The sequence below is a fragment of the Cynocephalus volans genome, chromosome 7 (assembly GCF_027409185.1).
Source record: "Cynocephalus volans isolate mCynVol1 chromosome 7, mCynVol1.pri, whole genome shotgun sequence".
Lineage (NCBI taxonomy): Eukaryota > Metazoa > Chordata > Mammalia > Dermoptera > Cynocephalidae > Cynocephalus > Cynocephalus volans.
This window is the reverse complement of record NC_084466.1, coordinates 35,025,953-35,045,537: the sequence shown is the minus strand read 5'-3', so window position 1 is coordinate 35,045,537 and position 19,585 is coordinate 35,025,953. Positions and strand designations below refer to the sequence as shown.

Here is a 19,585-nt window from a genome sequence, read left to right as displayed (position 1 = left end):
AATACATAAAATATTTTTTAAAATAAACAATATTTCAAAATGTGCTACATTAAAATGAAATAGTTTAATAATATTAATTATTTATTAATTCCCTGACTATACTAGAATTTCTTTTCCTGTTTTTCACAAAACCTATATAGACAATGCACTTTAAAAATAACATTATAAAATACTATAAATTCCAGGCAACAGTTTCCCTGTACTAGAGCAGCTCAAGTTGTAAGTGACTTAGTTCATTTAAAAAAATAAAACTTACTAGAGCAGCTCAAGTTGTAAGTGACTTAGTTCATTTAAAAAAATAAAACTTACTAGAGCAGCTCAAGTTGTAAGTGACTTAGTTCATTTAAAAAAATAAAACTTACATGCACATTAAACAGTACCATTTACCTGGGTGAGCTTGTCTCATGTGATAGGTCACTGGGTATGGATGTGATTCTCCACACAGCTCACAGATGGTATCTTTCTCTGGTCCTCCTACTGCCAGCTGGGCCATCTCACCAAACAAATTACCCCTGGGCCTAACTTCTGTCTTTTCTTTTTTCTTTTTTTCCTTTTTGGCCTTCTTATTCTCTTTCTCACACTCTTTCTTTTTAAGGACTGCACAGGAACCAGGACTTGGAAAAATCATATTCTGGGAAGCAGCTTTGATAGTAGCCAAAGAGATGTCCTCCCAAAAAGCCACTAAATGTTGTAAAGTTAAGGGAAGAGGAGATTTAGACTTCATTGTGTGATGCATGGACATTTCAAAAGTGGCTTCGGTTTTCCCATCCTCACATTTTTCATGCAGAGGTGGTTCCTTAAGCATAGACAACACCTTATTTTTGTTGATACTACCCATCTTAGATATATCTGGTCCATGAGGTGCAATATTAAACATATTTAGTGCAGATGATATTTCCAATGAGTGTCTATTTTTTAACTTGGTTTCTTTTTCCTCTGTAGGCTGCTGGCTATTTAAACTACTTCTTATAGGAGCATGTTCTTTGGAAAGTTCAGGATTAAATTTTAGGAAAGAAGAACAAGCCATTGCATCATGTACTATGCCTTCGTGCCACAGAAAGGAGGCAAAGACTGCTCTGGCACATTCAGCCACACTAGGAGACATGGCTTGCTTGGCTGGCTCTAAAGGTTTGGATCCATCTCCTTTGAAAAGAAAACTAGATTTTTCTTTTTTAGGCCTGGTGTGCCTGCTAGCACATTTTCGACTTATTTTGGGGGATGCTCTCATTTCCTGTTCATCTTTCAGTGGTGCTTTTCCTATGCTGAAATGAACTTTATTTGAACCTTCATCCACACTCTTAAATTCACTGCTTTCATCACAGGTACTGTCTGTTAGACTATTTGTTTTTAAAGTACTTGAGGTGCAGACTTCAACCACCTCACTGTGAAGGTTTTCCTGTACCACATGGGGAGAGGGAGCTCTATTTTCAGAGCCAGGGGAATCTTTAGGATCCTTTGGTACTGATTTTGGTTTTGGTGATGTTGATCGTCCTCGTAATGGTTCTGTGAGGGGCACTTTCTTCTTGCGGAGGGTATCTGGATCAAGTGTGTAAGAGTCTGATTTGGAACGTTCCCGAGGAGGATCAAGTTTTGTCTTAACAGGAGCAGTGCTTTTCTGAGGTAGGTTTTTATCATGTGGTGAGGAGGAGCGTGGAGAACTAGCACCAGATGGGCTAGACCTATTGGCTGGGAGAGTCTTTGGCTTAGGAGATGATGACCGAGAACCTGGTCCTGGGGATTCAGCTCTGAAGCTAGAAGACATCCTCCCATCAGATTTTAGTGTCTGCAAGGTGTTATGGTTGGGCGACAATGACCTACTATGGGAATCTGATCTCAACTTTGCAGCATCAGATTTTAACATTAGGGATTCACTAGCAGATAAACCTTCTGTACCCCTTGGCTTCTTCTGATCAGCAGTAGTCCGGCTCATACGTCCATCAGGTTTAAGTGATCTGCTGTGCTTAGAAGACAGTTCTGATTTTCCTGATGTAGAGACTGGTCTAGAAGATGTTGAGATACTTCCTCGGTCACCTGTATGGTCCATTTCATAGTAAAACTTGTTAATAAAATTATAACTTACTGATAATTCAGCCATTAAACACTAAAATAAAACATAACTACAAAATTTATATTGCTCGTCGTACACAAAAATACTTGAAGAATAAGATAAATTAGGGGAAACATTTCTCATAAAATTTCTACTACACCACTACACAACTATAACCACTAAAAACTATTTTCATGGATGCAAAACAGACTGAATAAATAGTACCTATGCACTATATGACATAGCAGTGATATCTGAACCTCAGCTCTAGTAAAATAACTAATCAGAATTTAAACTCAGGGAGGAACTAGACAGAGGAAAAAGCACAGTTATTTTTTTTTTGGAATAATAAATTATGAAAACGTATGTATTTTAAATATAAAGCAGTTGAGCTACATTTCCGGTAGAGTGGGACCTCACATTCTTAGGGTAATGGCAAAAGTCTTGTTGAATTAGGAAACCGAACATATACATAGATGCATTTATCATTTTCACATGTACAAATAAATACAATTAGGTTAATAAAGAGGTGCTCAGGAGACAGCCTATTTTAATGATTGGATTAGAATAATTTATAATTAATCTCTAAATACCGTAACACTATTATTTAATTACATGTATGTCAGACGGTCTATTACTTATAAAAAAGTTGTATTCCAAAAGTTCAGTAAGCTTAGCTGGTTAAAACTCAGAGCTTGTGTCCCCTTGGAAATAAGAGAAACAGCAGCATCCTCAGAATGAGAAGCACAAGTCTAAATTGTGGATCCTCAAAACAAGGTGTCAGGAGAATGACAGAAAAAGAGGATAAAAAGAAAAATAATCTTCCCTATCTAAGGCAAAGCACTAGATATTTCTACATGGATACCATTTGTTTTCAGCATCCAGGCCTTCATTCAGCCTCCCTTCTTCCTACTATTTTATGCTTTCCTTTGAGGCATTAGAGCCAGGCTGTTGTTATCCTCCAGTAATTGGTACAATCTCCAACATTATCTTTCCTCCTTAAAATAAAAACTCCTACTCTTAGTGCAAGTGGTATTAATTAGTTTTCAGGAGGAAAGCAATTGACTGAAATGAATCTAGTGGTATGAAAACTGAAAATCCATGAATTTTGCTAGAAGTATTTATATTTTTTGAAAGAGAGTTTCTAGAAAATTGAGATGAATTTGTTAAATGGTTATAATTGTAGGCTTTCTTTGTTTTTCCTTCTTAAGAAAAAGGAATGTGAACAAATTTCGATAATGGAGCGACAAAATTATCTTTGCTTGCTTCCATGTGTGCATGTGTTTTAAGTACTTATAGTCACAGTCTAATTATCTATAGGTCAGGACAGTAATATTGTAGAATCTACCCTCTTCATGGAAGGTCCTCAGGAGCAGGTATTTTTTTCTGTTACTCTTCACTGATGTAATGTCAAAAATTGGTCCTGGAATACACTATAGGGCTCAATAGATATTTGTTGAATGAGTAATAAATTCCTATTTTCTTAATTTTTTTTCTTCTGCTATTCCCAAATCTTCAGAATCTCTGAGAATCTACTTTTTATAATTATGGCTCCCAAGGCCACAGGGTGGAGATGACGGTAGTTGTTGTGTAAAGGTTAGACAAGTGCAAGTATAATCCTATAGTAAAATAACAGAACATGGCAAATAGACTATTTAGAGCACATTGATGAACTGAATATTATTTTAATTGTGCAACATAAAATGTTTAGGATAATTACTCTCATTCTTGGGATGAATAAAAGTAACTATACAGAACATAATGCTCTTCAAGTTTCTCGCAATGCTTTATTATTCCATCACGAATTTTCTTTATCATATATGTGCTCTTTTATAACTGCAATATAAGAGATTAGACTACATTTGGGGAAAGTTGGTGAAAAAAATCACAATATAGAAAAGAATTCTAAATGTCGATGCTGTCTTGGGAGAGCAGAGATAAACAGATGTGATCTTGGTAAATAAGTATTCTCAAATTGTTCAAAAGCTTCCCATTTCATCTTACTGACATAGTAATAGTATACAGAAAATTTTATAAATGCATAAATTATATGCGGTAGACTTAAACATCAGTTTAGTCCTGGCCACTAATTTCAAGTATGTGATGTTAGGTGTATTAGCTTTTTGTTATTAATATGAGAGCTGGAAACATTTTTATCTCCTTCATTATCACATTTATTTCAGAACCATACATAACGGTGAATCTAGATAAATTTTTTTTTTCTTGGCAGCTGGCTGGTACAGGATTGAACCCTGGACCTTGGTGTGATCAACATCATGCTGTAACTTACTGAGGTAACTGGCCAGCCCCTTAGATAAGTAGTACATTTTTTATATTTGGTACCCCTCTCTCCAAAAAATCAATTTGTAAACTGAAAGAGGTTTTCTCTCTAATTTATAATAAAGGAAAACTTGTTTTAGGATTTTTAACATAATGGGAAGGGTTCCTATCTCAGATGTGTCCTAACGGCTGACCTGTTCACCTGTTGCATGCAAAGGAATGTTGAATATACACTGATGCTACATCTAATCCTTGGAGCGTATGCACTCACAGTGTTGGTATTTCCTCATAATGGTTGCTGAACAATGGACTCTATCCAATACCAGGAACACCACTTGTCATATGTGAGCAAAAAAGTTTGTTATATAGGGAGGATAATAAAGCATAGGCATTTATTTGTATACCTTATTTTTATACCTCTAGTAGTAATAATATTTCGTAAGATCTGTAAGTGGTGATAACTAAGTATCTGTTAGAGTTCAGATGCATAAATAATGGCAGAAGTATTTCTTCCTAAGATGTATTTCTTAAATCACAATTAAATCTTTTTGAAAAATTTACTTTTTCAAAATATATTTCATATATTTAAAAAAAAATAATATGTTAAGTCTGTTAAGTGAGACAAGCCCATATGCTAACTAATTTCCGTTTATCTTCTTCACTAGGGTTTCAAAAGTTTTGTGGCATGTACTAAATATTACTAAAAATGTCATGCTGTGGCGGTTCAAAATATTAATAAATACGAACACTTTGTTAAAAATCCTCAGACCATACTTAATACTGTCATATTCATCACTTAACTTAGTTTAACAATAATATGAGTATTTCTCAAATGTAAGTTTAAGTGACAATAGGCAAAAATTTTCTAACCTCAAAGTAATTCTGAAAAAGTAATAATACAAGACAGAAATTTAGTGGACTAAAAACAAATTAAATGTTATAAACCATCTTAAATGTTAAGAATTCATCCACTAAATGATTCACATGGCTTTTTTTCATGCCCAAATCAGAAATTATCAGGTTATATGATACCATACTATAACATACCATAATGTATAATATATTATAAATACGAGGTTACAAGATAATATATGCTACTATAAACAATACTACACATTATATTGAACAGGCCACACAATATTATTTATTATCCTTTATATTTACTATTTATATATTTCATTTATGGTGGTATGACTGTCAATTATACAAAAAAATATATACAAAACTGTTTTACCCATTTCTAAGAAAAAAGAAATTACTTGAAATACTTATGTACTATATTAACCATCACCACAAAATTTTTGATAAAAATTTCCCAAAATACAGAATTTTAAAAGTTTAATTAAATATTACTTTAAGACAAAAAATAGCTTCTATAGTATTTTAAAAGACAAAAAGTGTAGTATTTAATTGTCTGAAATTTTTCCAATTGTCAACAGTTTAAACATTTCTAAGTTTAAAATATTATAACTAAGTCACCAAGAAAATACTATAAAGAAGATTCATGCCAGACAGAATAGGTAGGTTTATATATATATGCTCTGTTAACTAAGTTAAACTAAAAACTTAATTATTAAAGTGTTTCTCATAAAAAACTAAAATAGTAAAATGATTTTTACATTATATAACAGTAAAATAAGTTTAAGACTGAACTGTCACATAAGATTATTATATTGTTAAAGATTATAATGTGCCTTATGCCTTACACATATATCATCTTGTTCTAATAATAATGTTTAAAACTCCCCAAATTAGGCATTTCTTTCTTTCTATATACCGATTTTATTTTTTTAAGATTTTATAAAGTATTAAACAAGAATAATATTTAACCTACAGATATAACATGCATAGCAATGAAGATAATCTATACTATAATACTGAATAGGTACATCACAAGTTATTCTGAACAGATAAAGTTTTAAATAAAATGATAAACTTTAATTTTAAAAAATGGAATGAGATGAAAATGACTGAGGTGAACTTCTTTACTGACACTTTCTACGTTCATTAAGAATGGCCCATCCATGAATGCACGTATACCCACCCTTCAGTTTGTGAGACAGAGATGAGAGAGCAGAGGCAGGCCCAGCTACACCATAATTTTTGTAAATGCGCTCACGAGAAGCAAGGTTGCGAGATGGAGATTCTACAGTGGAAACATTGGCAAAGAAGCAGCACAGATTCAATGGAAAAAAAATTAAGCCAAGAACACAAGCAAAAACAAAGCATTTCAAATGGTATGCAACTATAAACTTATAAAAATAGTTTATATTCTGCCAAAATTTTCAACAAGTTTATAATTCTCCAAAATTAAAACTGAAACAAAGGTCAAATTAATTAATTTAGATTAATAATATGTGTTAATATGTCCAAATGTGTTAACTTAAAAGTTAGTAAGGCTCATAGTTCTGATAAATAAAATTTGAGCATTTCTTTTTAGGCAAATATTTCTTTAACTCAGCTTTCTTTAATTTGGTGCTTATTTACCAAATTAAATAACTGTTTATAAGTAACTGTTATTTCTTTTAAATAGTGGGAGATAAAAAAAATGCTACTTACAGTTTAACTATTGTCAGCTGGTTTTCCGAATGGACCCACTACTATGATTTTCCACTATGTATCTCAGAATGGACCCGAGTTGACATTTACGTTTGGCTACTTTTCTGACTCCATCTTCAGTAAAAAATGTTAGTGCTAACGCCAGTATTTAGTGTTTATTTTGTAGCTCTATTTCTGAGATACCAAATTTTGCTTATAAAAAGTGTCATAACACAAAAAAAGCAAAAAAAAAAAATTTAAGTCACCAGACAATTTTAGATACAATGATTCACTATGTAGAAAATGAAGTACTCAATATTAAATAATTTATCTTTTTTCAAAGAATAATAGAACCTTTAAAGTACAGTCTTTTAAAAGCAGTAAGCTAAAAAAAAATCTCTATCTGAATCTGAAAAAAAATTCATTGTATTTAAAAATTTAACTCATGGGGGTTGGCCAGTTAGCTCAGTTGGTTAGAGCATGGAGTTATAACACCAAGGTCAAGGGTTTGGATTCCTGTACCAACCAGCTGTCAATAAATAAATAAATAAATAAAATTTTAACTCATGTCAATTAAAATAAAATTAATCAGTTGAGCTGAAATAAATTCAAGCAATAAGGAGATAACTTTCTTAATGTTATTAACATAAAAAACTAGATACATCAAAAAGTATATACTTTTCTTAAAATAGTAAAAGTATTGTTTTTAACTGATTCATTATTATGGCCAAGATTAAAGATGAATGACTCACAAATTAAGAAGTCATTCAGTGTAATGACTGAGTATGTATTATGTGTCAGACATTGTTCTAGACACTGGAGCTACAACAGTGAACAGAAACAAAGTCCCTGCTCTTATGGAGCTTATAGTCAGATGAGAGGAGAGAGAGAATGAACAAGTAAGAATATACTATATCAGATGCTGATAAACATGAGAGTCATAAGCATACAAGTGTTGGGTAAGACTCCATGACTGGATAAGACCACTTAGGAAGTGAGGTCTAGAAGAGGCCAAAGCCCTGGGACATTCCTGAGAATAACAGAATAGATGGGGATGGAAAAGGGAAATTGAAAATGTTCAGTAATGAGGTAGGAAATATCCAGCAGGCAAATGAATGTGTCTCTAGGAAGAAAGAGATCAACTCTGTCAGACACTCCTGATAAAGTAAAATGAGATATTAAAACTGACAACTGAATTTTGCAAAACTTACTTTTTTTCCACTAAAAAACCAAAACAAAACCCTCTCCAGATCTCACATCCTGTTTTACGGTACACCACTCTATTTTTTTCCTTCCCTTTACAGCAAATTGTGACAGATTTCTCTATATTCACTGTCTCCAATTTCTCTTGAACCCACTCTAATCAAGTTCTGCAACCTCACTCTTTGGGAGTTGCTTTTACTAAGGTCATCAGTGATCTCCACATTGCTAAATCCAATGGCCCATTCTCAATCCTCATTTTACTTGACCTATCAGCACCAACTGACGTAGCTTATCAGTATCTCCTTCAAATATTTTCTTTACTCACCTTCTAGAAATACCATATTTACTTGATTTTTCTATCTCTATGGTGGTTTTTCAGTCTCTTTTGCCAATTTATCCTCCTCTCTTCCACCTCTAAAAACTGGAGTGCCCCGGGGCTCAGTCTTTAGGCCTCTCTTCTCTTTCTACCTATACCTACTCTCCAGCTGTTTTCATTTATTCTTATAGCTTTAAATATCACCTATATGCAAGCAACTCTCAAATTATTCTGCTATAAGTCAATGGACTACCAGTGTATATGTCCTACCCAGAAATTTCTTCTGGATTCCAGGGAGACATATCCACCTCAACTTATCTCCACTAGATTTAATAGTAACCTCAAACTTAACATATCTAGGATAAAGGGTTTGCAAACATGACCACAATTATTCCTATCCCAGTATCCACGCACCTTTACAGCAATTCTAACCAAGAGATGGGATCTATTTCTCTACTCTGGAACACAGTCTGGCCTTGTGTCTTGCTCTGACCAACAGACCATGGCAGTTGTGATGTGCCAATTTTAAGACTAAACCTCAAGAGATCATGCATGCTTCTGCTTTTCAGAATCTTGCAACGTCCACTTGAACAAACCCAGATTAGTCCACTGATTGATGAGATACTTGGCTCAGTCACTCTGTTCCTCCCAGCCCAATGACAGTCAACCTTCCAAGGTAAAGTTGCCTAGCTGACCTACAGATGACTACGGATGCGTAAAGGAACCCAGCCAAGACCAGAACTATCCAGCTGAACCTGCCTAATCTGCCAACCCAAAGAACTGTGAGCTAAAGAAACAGTGCTTGTTTTAGTCATAAATTCTGGGGTTTGTTATGCAATAATAGCTTAGCAGTATGAAGTCCAAAATTAAGCCCTTGTTACTGCCCACAAAACCTGATTCTCCTGTAATGCTCATAGTAAGTAGAAACTACATTCTTCTAAATGCCTAAGCAAAAAATGTAGATTCACCCTTTACTATTTCCTTCTTCTCATTGCTTGTTCAATCTAAGAAAATCTGGTGATTACCCTTCAAAATATATCCAGTAGTCCATGATTAACTATCAGTTCCTTGACTATTTCTCTGGTAAAGCCACCATTGTTTCTCAACTGGATTACTGCCAAAGCCTCCCAAACTGGCCTCTTTGCAGTGCTTAGTGCCTGGCGCATAGGTGGTACTAAATAAATATTTGTTGATTCAATGGATCTCTATAGCTTAGCTCATGTTATTCTCAGAGTTGAAATGCTCCTTTAACAACCACCATCCCCTGACACCTGGCTTGCTTGATTAACTCATGAATCTTTCGACACTCTGATCAAGCACTGCCTCTTTTTTGCATGCTTTCTCTAACCTTTCCTAGCTGAGCTAGGAGCTTTCTGTCCTGTTTCCACTGCATCCTGAAATATTGTTCCTGTAGCAATTAAAACATGTTCTCAATTTTTTTTTTTTTTAACATGGCTGTCTCTTCCACTACTCCAGAAGCTCTTCAGGATCAGTGATCATATTTTCTTTACCCTGTTGGTCCCCATAACCTAGCATAGAGCAGATGCTTAATAAAAGCAGGTGAATAAATGGAAGAATAAATAACCCATCTGAAGAAAGATGGTAATGAAGGGTGGAATAAACATAGTAGCCAAATAAGAAGGTGGGAGAAGAAGAAGAGATAAAAGGTCAAATCTAGTCAGGAGAAAGCAAATGGACTAGGACATATTGTCTTATAAACATTAGCATTCTCTTTTGTTTGAATTCCTAGGATAAAGTGAAGGGTTGATGGAGAAATTGCTGAGGAAGAGGCAAAAGAACCTGGGTCAAGGCTTTCACAACCCCAGAGAAGATGGCTCTGTAAAGACAAGTTCAGGCCCATGACTAAAATGATAAGGATTTGTAGGGATGCTAGAGATGTCAGAGCCAAAACTAAAATAAATATATTGGTTGTTGTGAAAGTTGCTATATGTACAAGAATGACAAATTTTATTGCACTTGAATATTTGAATAAAAGCTGGCCCCAATTTCCTAAAATCTTTGTTGAAAGTCATCATACAATTTTTCTTTAGGAGCAGAAAAAGATCTTAGAAATCATCTTAGTAGCACAAAACTAGTTGGAAGATCAGAGACTAAAACACAGGTCTCCTTTCTAAGTCAAGTGATTCATCCACACACCTTCACAGCAGGCAAACAACCAGCAAACTGACAAGTGCTGCACTGTGATCATACTCTAGAACAGAAATGATTTCTAAGTCTCACAAACAAAGCTGGCTTTTAGGCTAACGTTCATATTAACATCTTAATATAGTCTAACTATATTAAAATGAATCTCAAAACAATAATTAAATGTCGCTGTAAAAATGGACTGAAAAGGAGCTAGGAAACCTCATTTGTCCCTTTCTAAATTCCTTCCTGCAACTTGTTCCATACTGAGAATAGACTGCTCTCTCTCAGACTTGGACTTCTTCCACATCTTCCTTGGAGTGTGAGAGGTGTTGTTTGCATCAAAAGACAATAATAATAATAATACCAGCAGATAACATTTATTGGACATCTCATCTTATAGATAGGCTAACAAGGGCTCAGATGTGTCAAGTAATTTAACTAAATCTAGTAAGTGGCTGAAAAGAAATCTGAGATGAAAGTTTTCCATGATTACATCTTTACAAGCTAAGTAAACAGAGCACTTTAGCATGTTAGTATTCTCAAATGTAAATACTCATGCAGATACCCAAATAAACTTTTTTGTCACAGTTAACAATTTTTTTTGTTCATTTAACAATGTGACATATAACAGAAAACTCTTCTTGCAAGGTAACCTACAGCTATCATAACTGAGCTAGAAAGTACTATATATTTTGACATATATTGTACATTACGTTATGTTTAAATATCTAGGAGAATAATAAATTGTCTTAAGATTTATTTAACATTTTTTTCTACCAAAAAATAAAAGTAAACTATTTAGCCTCTTGGATAGTAGGTAGAAAATAATAAAATGCTAGGTTAAACATATTCACTTGGAATACAATTTTTTAGTTGGAGGATCTTGCTTAGAATTCAATCAGTACAAACTCAGAATTACTAGACATCATATCATCACAGTATAGCTGATTTTAATTATTTTACTAATGTAATTACTAAGAGAAAGAAATATTCTTTCTTTTCTTTGAAGATGTACTCTGAGTAAATACTGTAATATCTATCATAAGATAACTAGAAACACATGATCTTAAATTGAAGACGTGATAATCTTAGGTATATACAGTCAATAAGTACTCCTTAAATGCCAATGATGTATAAGACACTGTTGGAGTTATGGGACAAAAAATGATGCTTTCAAAAGGAATGAGAAAAAATAATAAAAATAAGAAATTTAATATTCTTAAAAAAAACAGTCACAGACTATCATTCCCTGTCTCAGTCCACTTATTGCCAAACTGCTTACCAATTCTAAAACGTACATAACTAATTTTGAAATAAAAAAGTAAATTATAGAACAGTGAAGAAAAATTCTATATACACACTTCTCTTTCTCATGCCACAGTGCATGCACATACACAGTAAGACAAGAAAAATTTGTAATTTATTTCTGTAATTATTCTATTTCATTGGAATAAAGTTGAAATAATTTGTATGTATATAAAATACTTTTGCTAATTTAAAGATTACCAAATTAATTTAATGTGCTAGATTATTTTAAATTCCAAAGATTACTGAAAAAAACCTATGCTTCAGGAAAAAAAAAATTACTGATAATAATACTCATAGAAATGGTAGATAAAGTTAAAATACAGGGCAGTTTATGTGTGTCCTTGTAGAATTTGTCTAATTAACTGGGAACTTGCATTATGACATTTAGGAAATTTTTCCTTTTGAACAATTGTTGAACTTTAAAACTTAAACCTTAAAAAGAGAAAAATAATCAATTTGAACAAAGCTAATACTCTAGATACTAGAACTAAATGTAAACAGAAATTAAAAATATGTATGTTAAATAATAGATTTTGCATTATCTATCTAGGCAAGGCTGATTATTTGAAAAACATGGCCTTTTCAGTCAGTAGAATTGCTGCATGTTCTGGCTCTACCTTTTTACCATGTATGTTTCAAGGGCAAATCATTTATCCTCTCTAAGCCTCTATCTCCTTACCTGTAAAATGGAGATAACAGACATTATCTCAAATAAGGATTACTAACGTGCTTAATTACAGTGTTTGTACACAGTGGTGACTACCAGTATAAAAAAATTTAGTAAATATGGTCATCTACACACATTTTATTTTAGAATCACAAAAGTATTAGTCAAAAATGATTCTCATTCTACTAATAAGTACAGGAATGTTCATGATGAATAGCCATTTTCTAAAGCAAGGTGAAATGCTGGTGGGATGCATGGCAGTGAGTTCAGGAAAGAGTATCTTACTCAGGGAGTCTTGTACTCTGCCACATTTTTACCTTTCCTAACATGATATGAAAAATACAATCCTAAATTGTTTTCAAAACATTAAAGATATTGTTCAGATTCATACTTTTTTTTAGTTATGCTTAAGATTATGACTTGTTTTCTAGACTTTGTAAGTCAAACTGCAGTAATATTCTGCTGAGAATAAGAAGTTCTGAAAAAGATCTAAGTAATACCCAGGAGTACAGGCAAGTAATGATTCAGAAAATCGGTAACTGAAACACATATAGGTCATGATTTCAAATCTGCTCCAAGATAGTGGTAAAAATGGGGTGATACTGATTAATACATGCACAATACACATAAAATTATACTGACACACTGTCACTTGGAAACCTGTCATCACCTGAAAAAGACAACTCAGATCTTATTATGATCTTTACGTTTTGTTCTGAAATAGTTTATTAGTTAAATCTGGTAAAATAAAAATAGTAATTACACTTGCTTTTGTGAAGACTTGCAATATGACCCTTTAGGTAGAACAAAATCATCCTTACTCCTTAGTTCTTTTGTCTGCTGCTGCTATGACATTACTAGGGAGTTTCTCTCTTTAAATTGAATTTGTAAATGAATGAATTTGAATTTTCTAATATGAATTTTATGAATTCTCTGCCTGACTGATCATTATTTTTTTCCTTTTGTTTTTTCCCCTTGTCTTTATTTTTAAAACTTCCTGCCACCTAGGTATATTTAAATGTACAAAGTCTGTTGCTCTGTAACATTAATATACCAAGTCTTTACTTCTCTTTCATTCTCCTGTAATAATGTTTATCATGGAAGAAAAAACTATTTCATTCACATGATACTATTCCACTTCCTTGAAATTCCTCTCTTGAGACATTCAAGTGAATATTATACATGAATAGAGATGATTATAAGCTAGATGATGACAAACTAATTTCATTAATTAAAATTGCCTAATGTATAGTACAAACTCAGAAAAGTTTAGAATCTTGTATATTCTTTACCTAAGGTGAATATAATAATGAATAGTATCCTTTGCTACCTGTATACTACCCTGGTTCTTAATAATAACTAAACCAGCTACCATTCTCTTAAGTAACCCTAATAACAGTTACCTAAGTATTTTTGTAGAAAAATAACTTAGGACTTAAGTGTGAATGTACTTTATCAAAGCAAAGAGGTCACGCATTTGAATCCAAATAACGGTTGTACAAACTGCGACTTTCATAAACTATCTCATTCAGTTAGTGTGTTTATATACTGTAGCCAACATGAGAACTGAATGCATATTGTTGTCATACTGCAAAGAGCTTTGAGAAGCTTGTGTGGAAGGCTCAGGAGGTTATTAAGAAAAGAGAACATTTAGGTAGTAATTTGTTTGTGACTATCATAGATGAAGTGCTAGAGCAATCCTATAAGGCAGAACTGAAATCAATCAGTTTAACATATTAGGAATAACAGCAACAACAAGATAAAGAGAGAGGAAATAACAATTTGAGAAAATCTGGAAACCTAAATTGCAATACATTTCATAGGTATCAAATTCACTTAGAAGAAACAAACAAACCTGCCCAAACAAGTACAGTCTCTCTCCCACCCACTGGTATAGTGAAATAGGTTTATTCTTCCGGGCATCTCAAAGTAACAAAAATCCAGTGTAAGGCAATGAAAGTTATCCCTATAACTGATGTTTACCATAATCATGCATATTAAAAAAGAAAATTTTAAATAAAAACTCTTTCTTAGTATGTTTTATGTATATATTTACTTGCACTGGAATAGAAAGCATAAGTCATATTTTAATAACTGTACTTAATAAAAAAATGTGTGATTAAAAACAAATGTCTTAGCTGCAGAACATCTTAGTCAAAATAGCTTAAATATTTCAAAAATGTGGGAGGGGATAACATCCTAATTAAATAAAACCAGTCAGGTGAGTTGATAACTAATTAGTAACTGATAACTCAGAACAAAGCTTCAGAAATGCTTGATGAGGCAGGTAAGACCAACAGACTTACTCTGAAGCTGAGGCTGCTGGAAGGAAAGGGGCTGTCCGAACACAAATGGGCTGTGGACTAGGGAAGAGGGAGGTTTTGCAGCTTGATCAAAGATGGAAGGAGCTGGGAGATTGGGCCGTGACTGAATGGAATTCAATATGGCACTCAGTTGGTCACCTGCAGTGGGCAAAACAGTCAAAACTACAACTTGTTATTCATTAACATCCAAAATGGCAAAGTAAATGGTGCTTTACAACATTCAGATACAGTTAAACACTAAATAAAACTATGCCAATTCAGAAATGTGTGGAAGTTGGTGATCATTATCCTCAAACTAGGGACCAAATTTGGCATGCTGTTTAAAATGGAAGCACCCACCAAATCTTATACAGTGCCCACCTACAAAATCAAGTTCATTTAAATTCACATACAACATCTCCCACTGTTTGTGAGAGAATAGTCTATGAAGAATCTATGATAAGTTGCTTCAATAGTGTACATATATAAATGAAGATCTGAGTAAATGATGTTTTCTCCATAGTGCCCAACAATGGCTAAAACCACCCTGCCTCGTCTGCAGGATGCGAGTATTTAATGCAGCAAATAAGCAAATAGTGTGTGAACAGTTTTCTTTTAAAATGCAGAACTGAAGTAGACAAAGTATATATTATTAACTGAACAGCATGTTTACATTATAGTTATAAATTAATACTTTCTTCTAAGTTGTTACTGCCAAAGAATTTCTTTTTTAAAAGCATAAACTCTTTTTCTTGAATGAATATAAAATCTGTAAGTCCTATAAGTCAAAAAAGCATATAAGCTACCTAATTTGAAGTGTCTCAAATATAAATTCTGACATTTTTCCTCATAATTAAGTACAAAGGACTCTAATAGAAAAATATTTCTAAAGATATAAAATAATATAATTAGATGAATAACTACTTATTTGTGAGAATATGTACATTAAATAGTTTAAATAATGCTAAAGAAGAGGGGAGAAAAAAACCATACACAGACTAGTTGATGCAGAAACTGGAAAACAGTATCTTTCCAGTCATATTTCCTGAACATAATGAAGTTTCACAAATGAAAATTTCAACTGAAGCACCAACAAGAGAGAGATGTATATGGAAAGATCTGTGTATACAGCTACACATGTTCATTTTTTAATAAATAAATGCTGTAGATTACAGAAAGAATTTTAGAGATTATGAAGAATTTTGTAAAATATTGTTTTAAGGAAAAAAAACCTTTTCAAAAAATAGTTCCTTTATCTTGGACAGTACAGAGTTAAAATGGGGACTACTATCAAAGGTAATAAGTAAATAAATGTTACATGTATTTCATCAAATTTAAGTTTTTTAATATTTCTTTGCTCCATCTAAATATTTTAAAAGCCTGCTAACAAGTGTATGCTATTTTTTGAACAATATTCATAAAATTCTATTTTAAAAAAGTAATACTTTATTAATTTAATAACAAATGTTCTCAGCAATGTTTATGTTTCTTGAAATTGATTTTTTATTCTTAAGATGTTTTAATAAATTATAAAGACTGATTTATAGTGATAGCCATCAGTACAGTGACTGACATTTCAAAGATTAAAAGCATACAATTTGAATTAAACACAGCTTTAAAAGAGATTACTATAGAGGTTACAGTGGTGGTAAGTAAACGCTGAGATTTTCTTTTAAGACTTGACGAGGATAGAGAGAAAGGGACATGAAGAAAACACCACCAAGTATTTATCCTACATAAGTATGAAGATTTAGCTTAAGTTAATGGAAATCAGAGTCACCAGAAGTGAGCAAGCAGATAACATCCGAGCCTATGAGACAGACCAATCCAAAGAGGTACAAAGAAATCTTGTGGCTTGGTTTTCTTCATAAAAATACTTTGTGGAAAGTAATGAAGACAACTAATAGAAAGTTTTATTTTAAACTGAATATTTCTTATACACTGATGTAATTCTGTATTTTGTTCACTATTTCATTTTTTCACTTGCTATACAGGTCATGTATAATGATACTATATTTTTCCCTTGAAATCAAGTCCTGTGAATAAGTTTAAATAAAATTTTAAAGTAAAATTACCTCCATGTAGGCTACTTTCTCCCTCCTACCCATCACCCAACTGTATGTGACCTGCTGACAATATGGCTGATTGTGAAGGAGTTAGGATTAGGGACATAGAAAAGAACAAGAGTGATTTTAATACAAATGCAATTTTGGATGAACTTCAGGTATAAATTATTCCAATACAACTATTGTTTGGACTGTCCATGATGCTGGTCTCTTCCATTAATGCAGTAAAAACAGCCGTAGACATTTCATATTCATATGGCTAAAGGCTTTTGTTTTTCTTTTTACATCTTTCTGTTTTCATTATATATACTCAACCCCTATATATCATTTCATATAATTCTAGATTAAGATAACTGGGTTAGACATTCAAAACCACATATATTTTATAAAGCTCATGTATAAAACTACTTAAAATAATATTCTGATTTTAAATGGATCATTTGGGAGAGTTCTTTGTTGCTCATTAATATTACTCTTCTAATAATAAATGAATGATAAAAATAATTATTTTACTAAAGTGACACAGAATCTTTAGGATATGAATTCATAACGAGTATTTTTTAAATAGAAGAAAATAAGCAAAAACTTTCATAAACGTAAAACTGGTAAAAATAATACTGTAAAAAGAACACCTTTGTAAACATTTTGAGTGTTAATTTTCTAGAAACAAATTTTAAATTAATAAAGACTTCTGGGTGAACAGGAATAAAAATGAATAGAAGGGAAGGTAATAAAAACTATTGAAGTTAGATAAGTAAAAAACTCACTTTTAGCCACCTACCTTTATTATTTCCAAGTCCATAATCAAATCCTTGGGCACTGCAACTTGCCCCTTTATTAAAGGCTTGTACTGAGAAAGGGCTTGGAGGAGGAGTTTGAGAATTTTGATCCAGAAGAACTTGTTCTACAATAAAGTCACAGCTATAACATTAGTTTCTTATGTGCTATACCCTATTCATTCAACCAAAAGAAAATTGTAAAAAAAAGATTTTATAATGGTTAGATTTTAAAATGACCTCACATTTAGATCTGATAAGTCTAAATACCAGTTAGACATCTTAACACTGACAAAGCATCTGATAAAATTTTGTTTTATTTATCAAATACACAGTGAAATTTCAAAATGAGATGTGCTCTTATGGAGCCAATTTATTTTTATTGTGACAGGATACATCAATGAATGTATACTAATATTTCTAGACCAGTAACTCTTTTATTTGTTACAATGGTATTTGACAAAACAAATGGATAACCTATAAACCAGAAATCAAAATATTTTGTATATTAGTACTCAAATAGAGAAAAAATTTTCAAAATGTCTAAGTATCCAGTACCAAAAGAACTTTTCACTCATAAAATATTTTGTTATGAATGTGACAATTATGAAAAATTTCATTTTAACTTATTTTTACTTATTACATAAAGACAGTTTTCCTAAATGAAAAGATGATAAACCAGGTCTCATAATCAGAGTGTATTAACACATCCTGAAGTCAACAAATGTGTTAGAATTCTTATTTCAAGGAGGAAATGGCAAGCATTTTATCCAGTTTACAAATGACAAGATGTAAACTCTGAAATAGGTATACTAAGTTAATCCCCTATGAACAATCAAAAGTGGCTCTAAGACTTTGTCTGATATAATACTAAAAACAATAATATCGTAGTTAAACAACCATACTAATGCCAGCTTTAAAAAAAAAGGCAAAATAAAATCTGTCAAATGAAAGGCAACATGGAAAAGGCATTAAAGAAAAGCCATTAAAATAACATTATAAAAATGAAACATTTTAAAGACATTTTCAGAAGTCAGTATCTCTTTTAACACAACATGGAACTATAGGAATGTGGTAGAGTGTTTTTCTCCTACCTGTAAAATGAAATTCTGCTGAACCAGTGGTACTATATGGTCTACCCCTTTACCATCATTTGTAGACTTTATTCAAAAAAAACAATCCCAGCACTTCCCTTAGGCAACACTCTTCAGTATGACGTATTTCAGCAGTGGAACACTTCTCATGGGGAACACCCTTGAACAGTAATCTGAACAGAAAAGACGGCATCGCTCTCACCTTTACACTCAGAATGATCTAGCACACAGAGTAAAGTCTGTTTTTACCACAGCAGCAACTTTGCTTACTAGTTTTATTTACAGATCTCAAAGACCAATGAAGAATTTTTACAAAGAGGAAAGCTTTTATTTCACTTACACTTCTTTATATAAATAACCATAGTGCCAAATCCTCTTATTTCCATATTAAATACAGTTGCACACTAATACCAATGAGCAGACTGTTTGGTATCTCATTAACTAATCTCAGTGATTTGAAGGCACAAACATCATATTACTTCTTTCCTTATCAATCTAGGTTTTGTGTTAAAATTTTAAGACTCACGTTATGTATGTGTATATGTATGTGTGTATATATAAAAACAGTAAAGGATGGTTAACTGATTACAGACAGAAATGTAATCTTCTCTTAAACCTCTTTTAGGGTTAAATGTATATCTCACCAGAAATGATATCCTAGTTTAAGAAGCATTTTGTCTTGGAAGAATCTTCTACCTTCTAAGTTTATGAGAATACAATTTCCCATGTTAAAAGTTCTTCCTTAGTATAGAGGGCATTTTACATTTATACCTAAACTTACCATCTACTAGCTTTTTATGTTATTTGCTCATTTGTCTTCATATCAAATATTTAAGATC

At 32.4% G+C, this 19,585-nt stretch overlaps 1 protein-coding gene across 1 annotated transcript in view; it reads right to left on the bottom strand.

Moving 5' to 3' along the window:
• MYCBP2 (MYC binding protein 2) overlaps positions 1-19,585 on the bottom strand; it is a 254,502-nt gene that overhangs the window by 44,831 nt on the left and 190,086 nt on the right. Inside the window, exons 55-57 of the mRNA XM_063102315.1 lie at positions 17,658-17,780; positions 14,814-14,969; positions 388-2,031 (exon numbers count right to left, since the gene is read on the bottom strand). Coding sequence (XP_062958385.1) covers positions 388-2,031; positions 14,814-14,969; positions 17,658-17,780 — 1,923 coding nt within the window. The remainder of the gene's footprint in view (positions 1-387; positions 2,032-14,813; positions 14,970-17,657; positions 17,781-19,585) is intronic.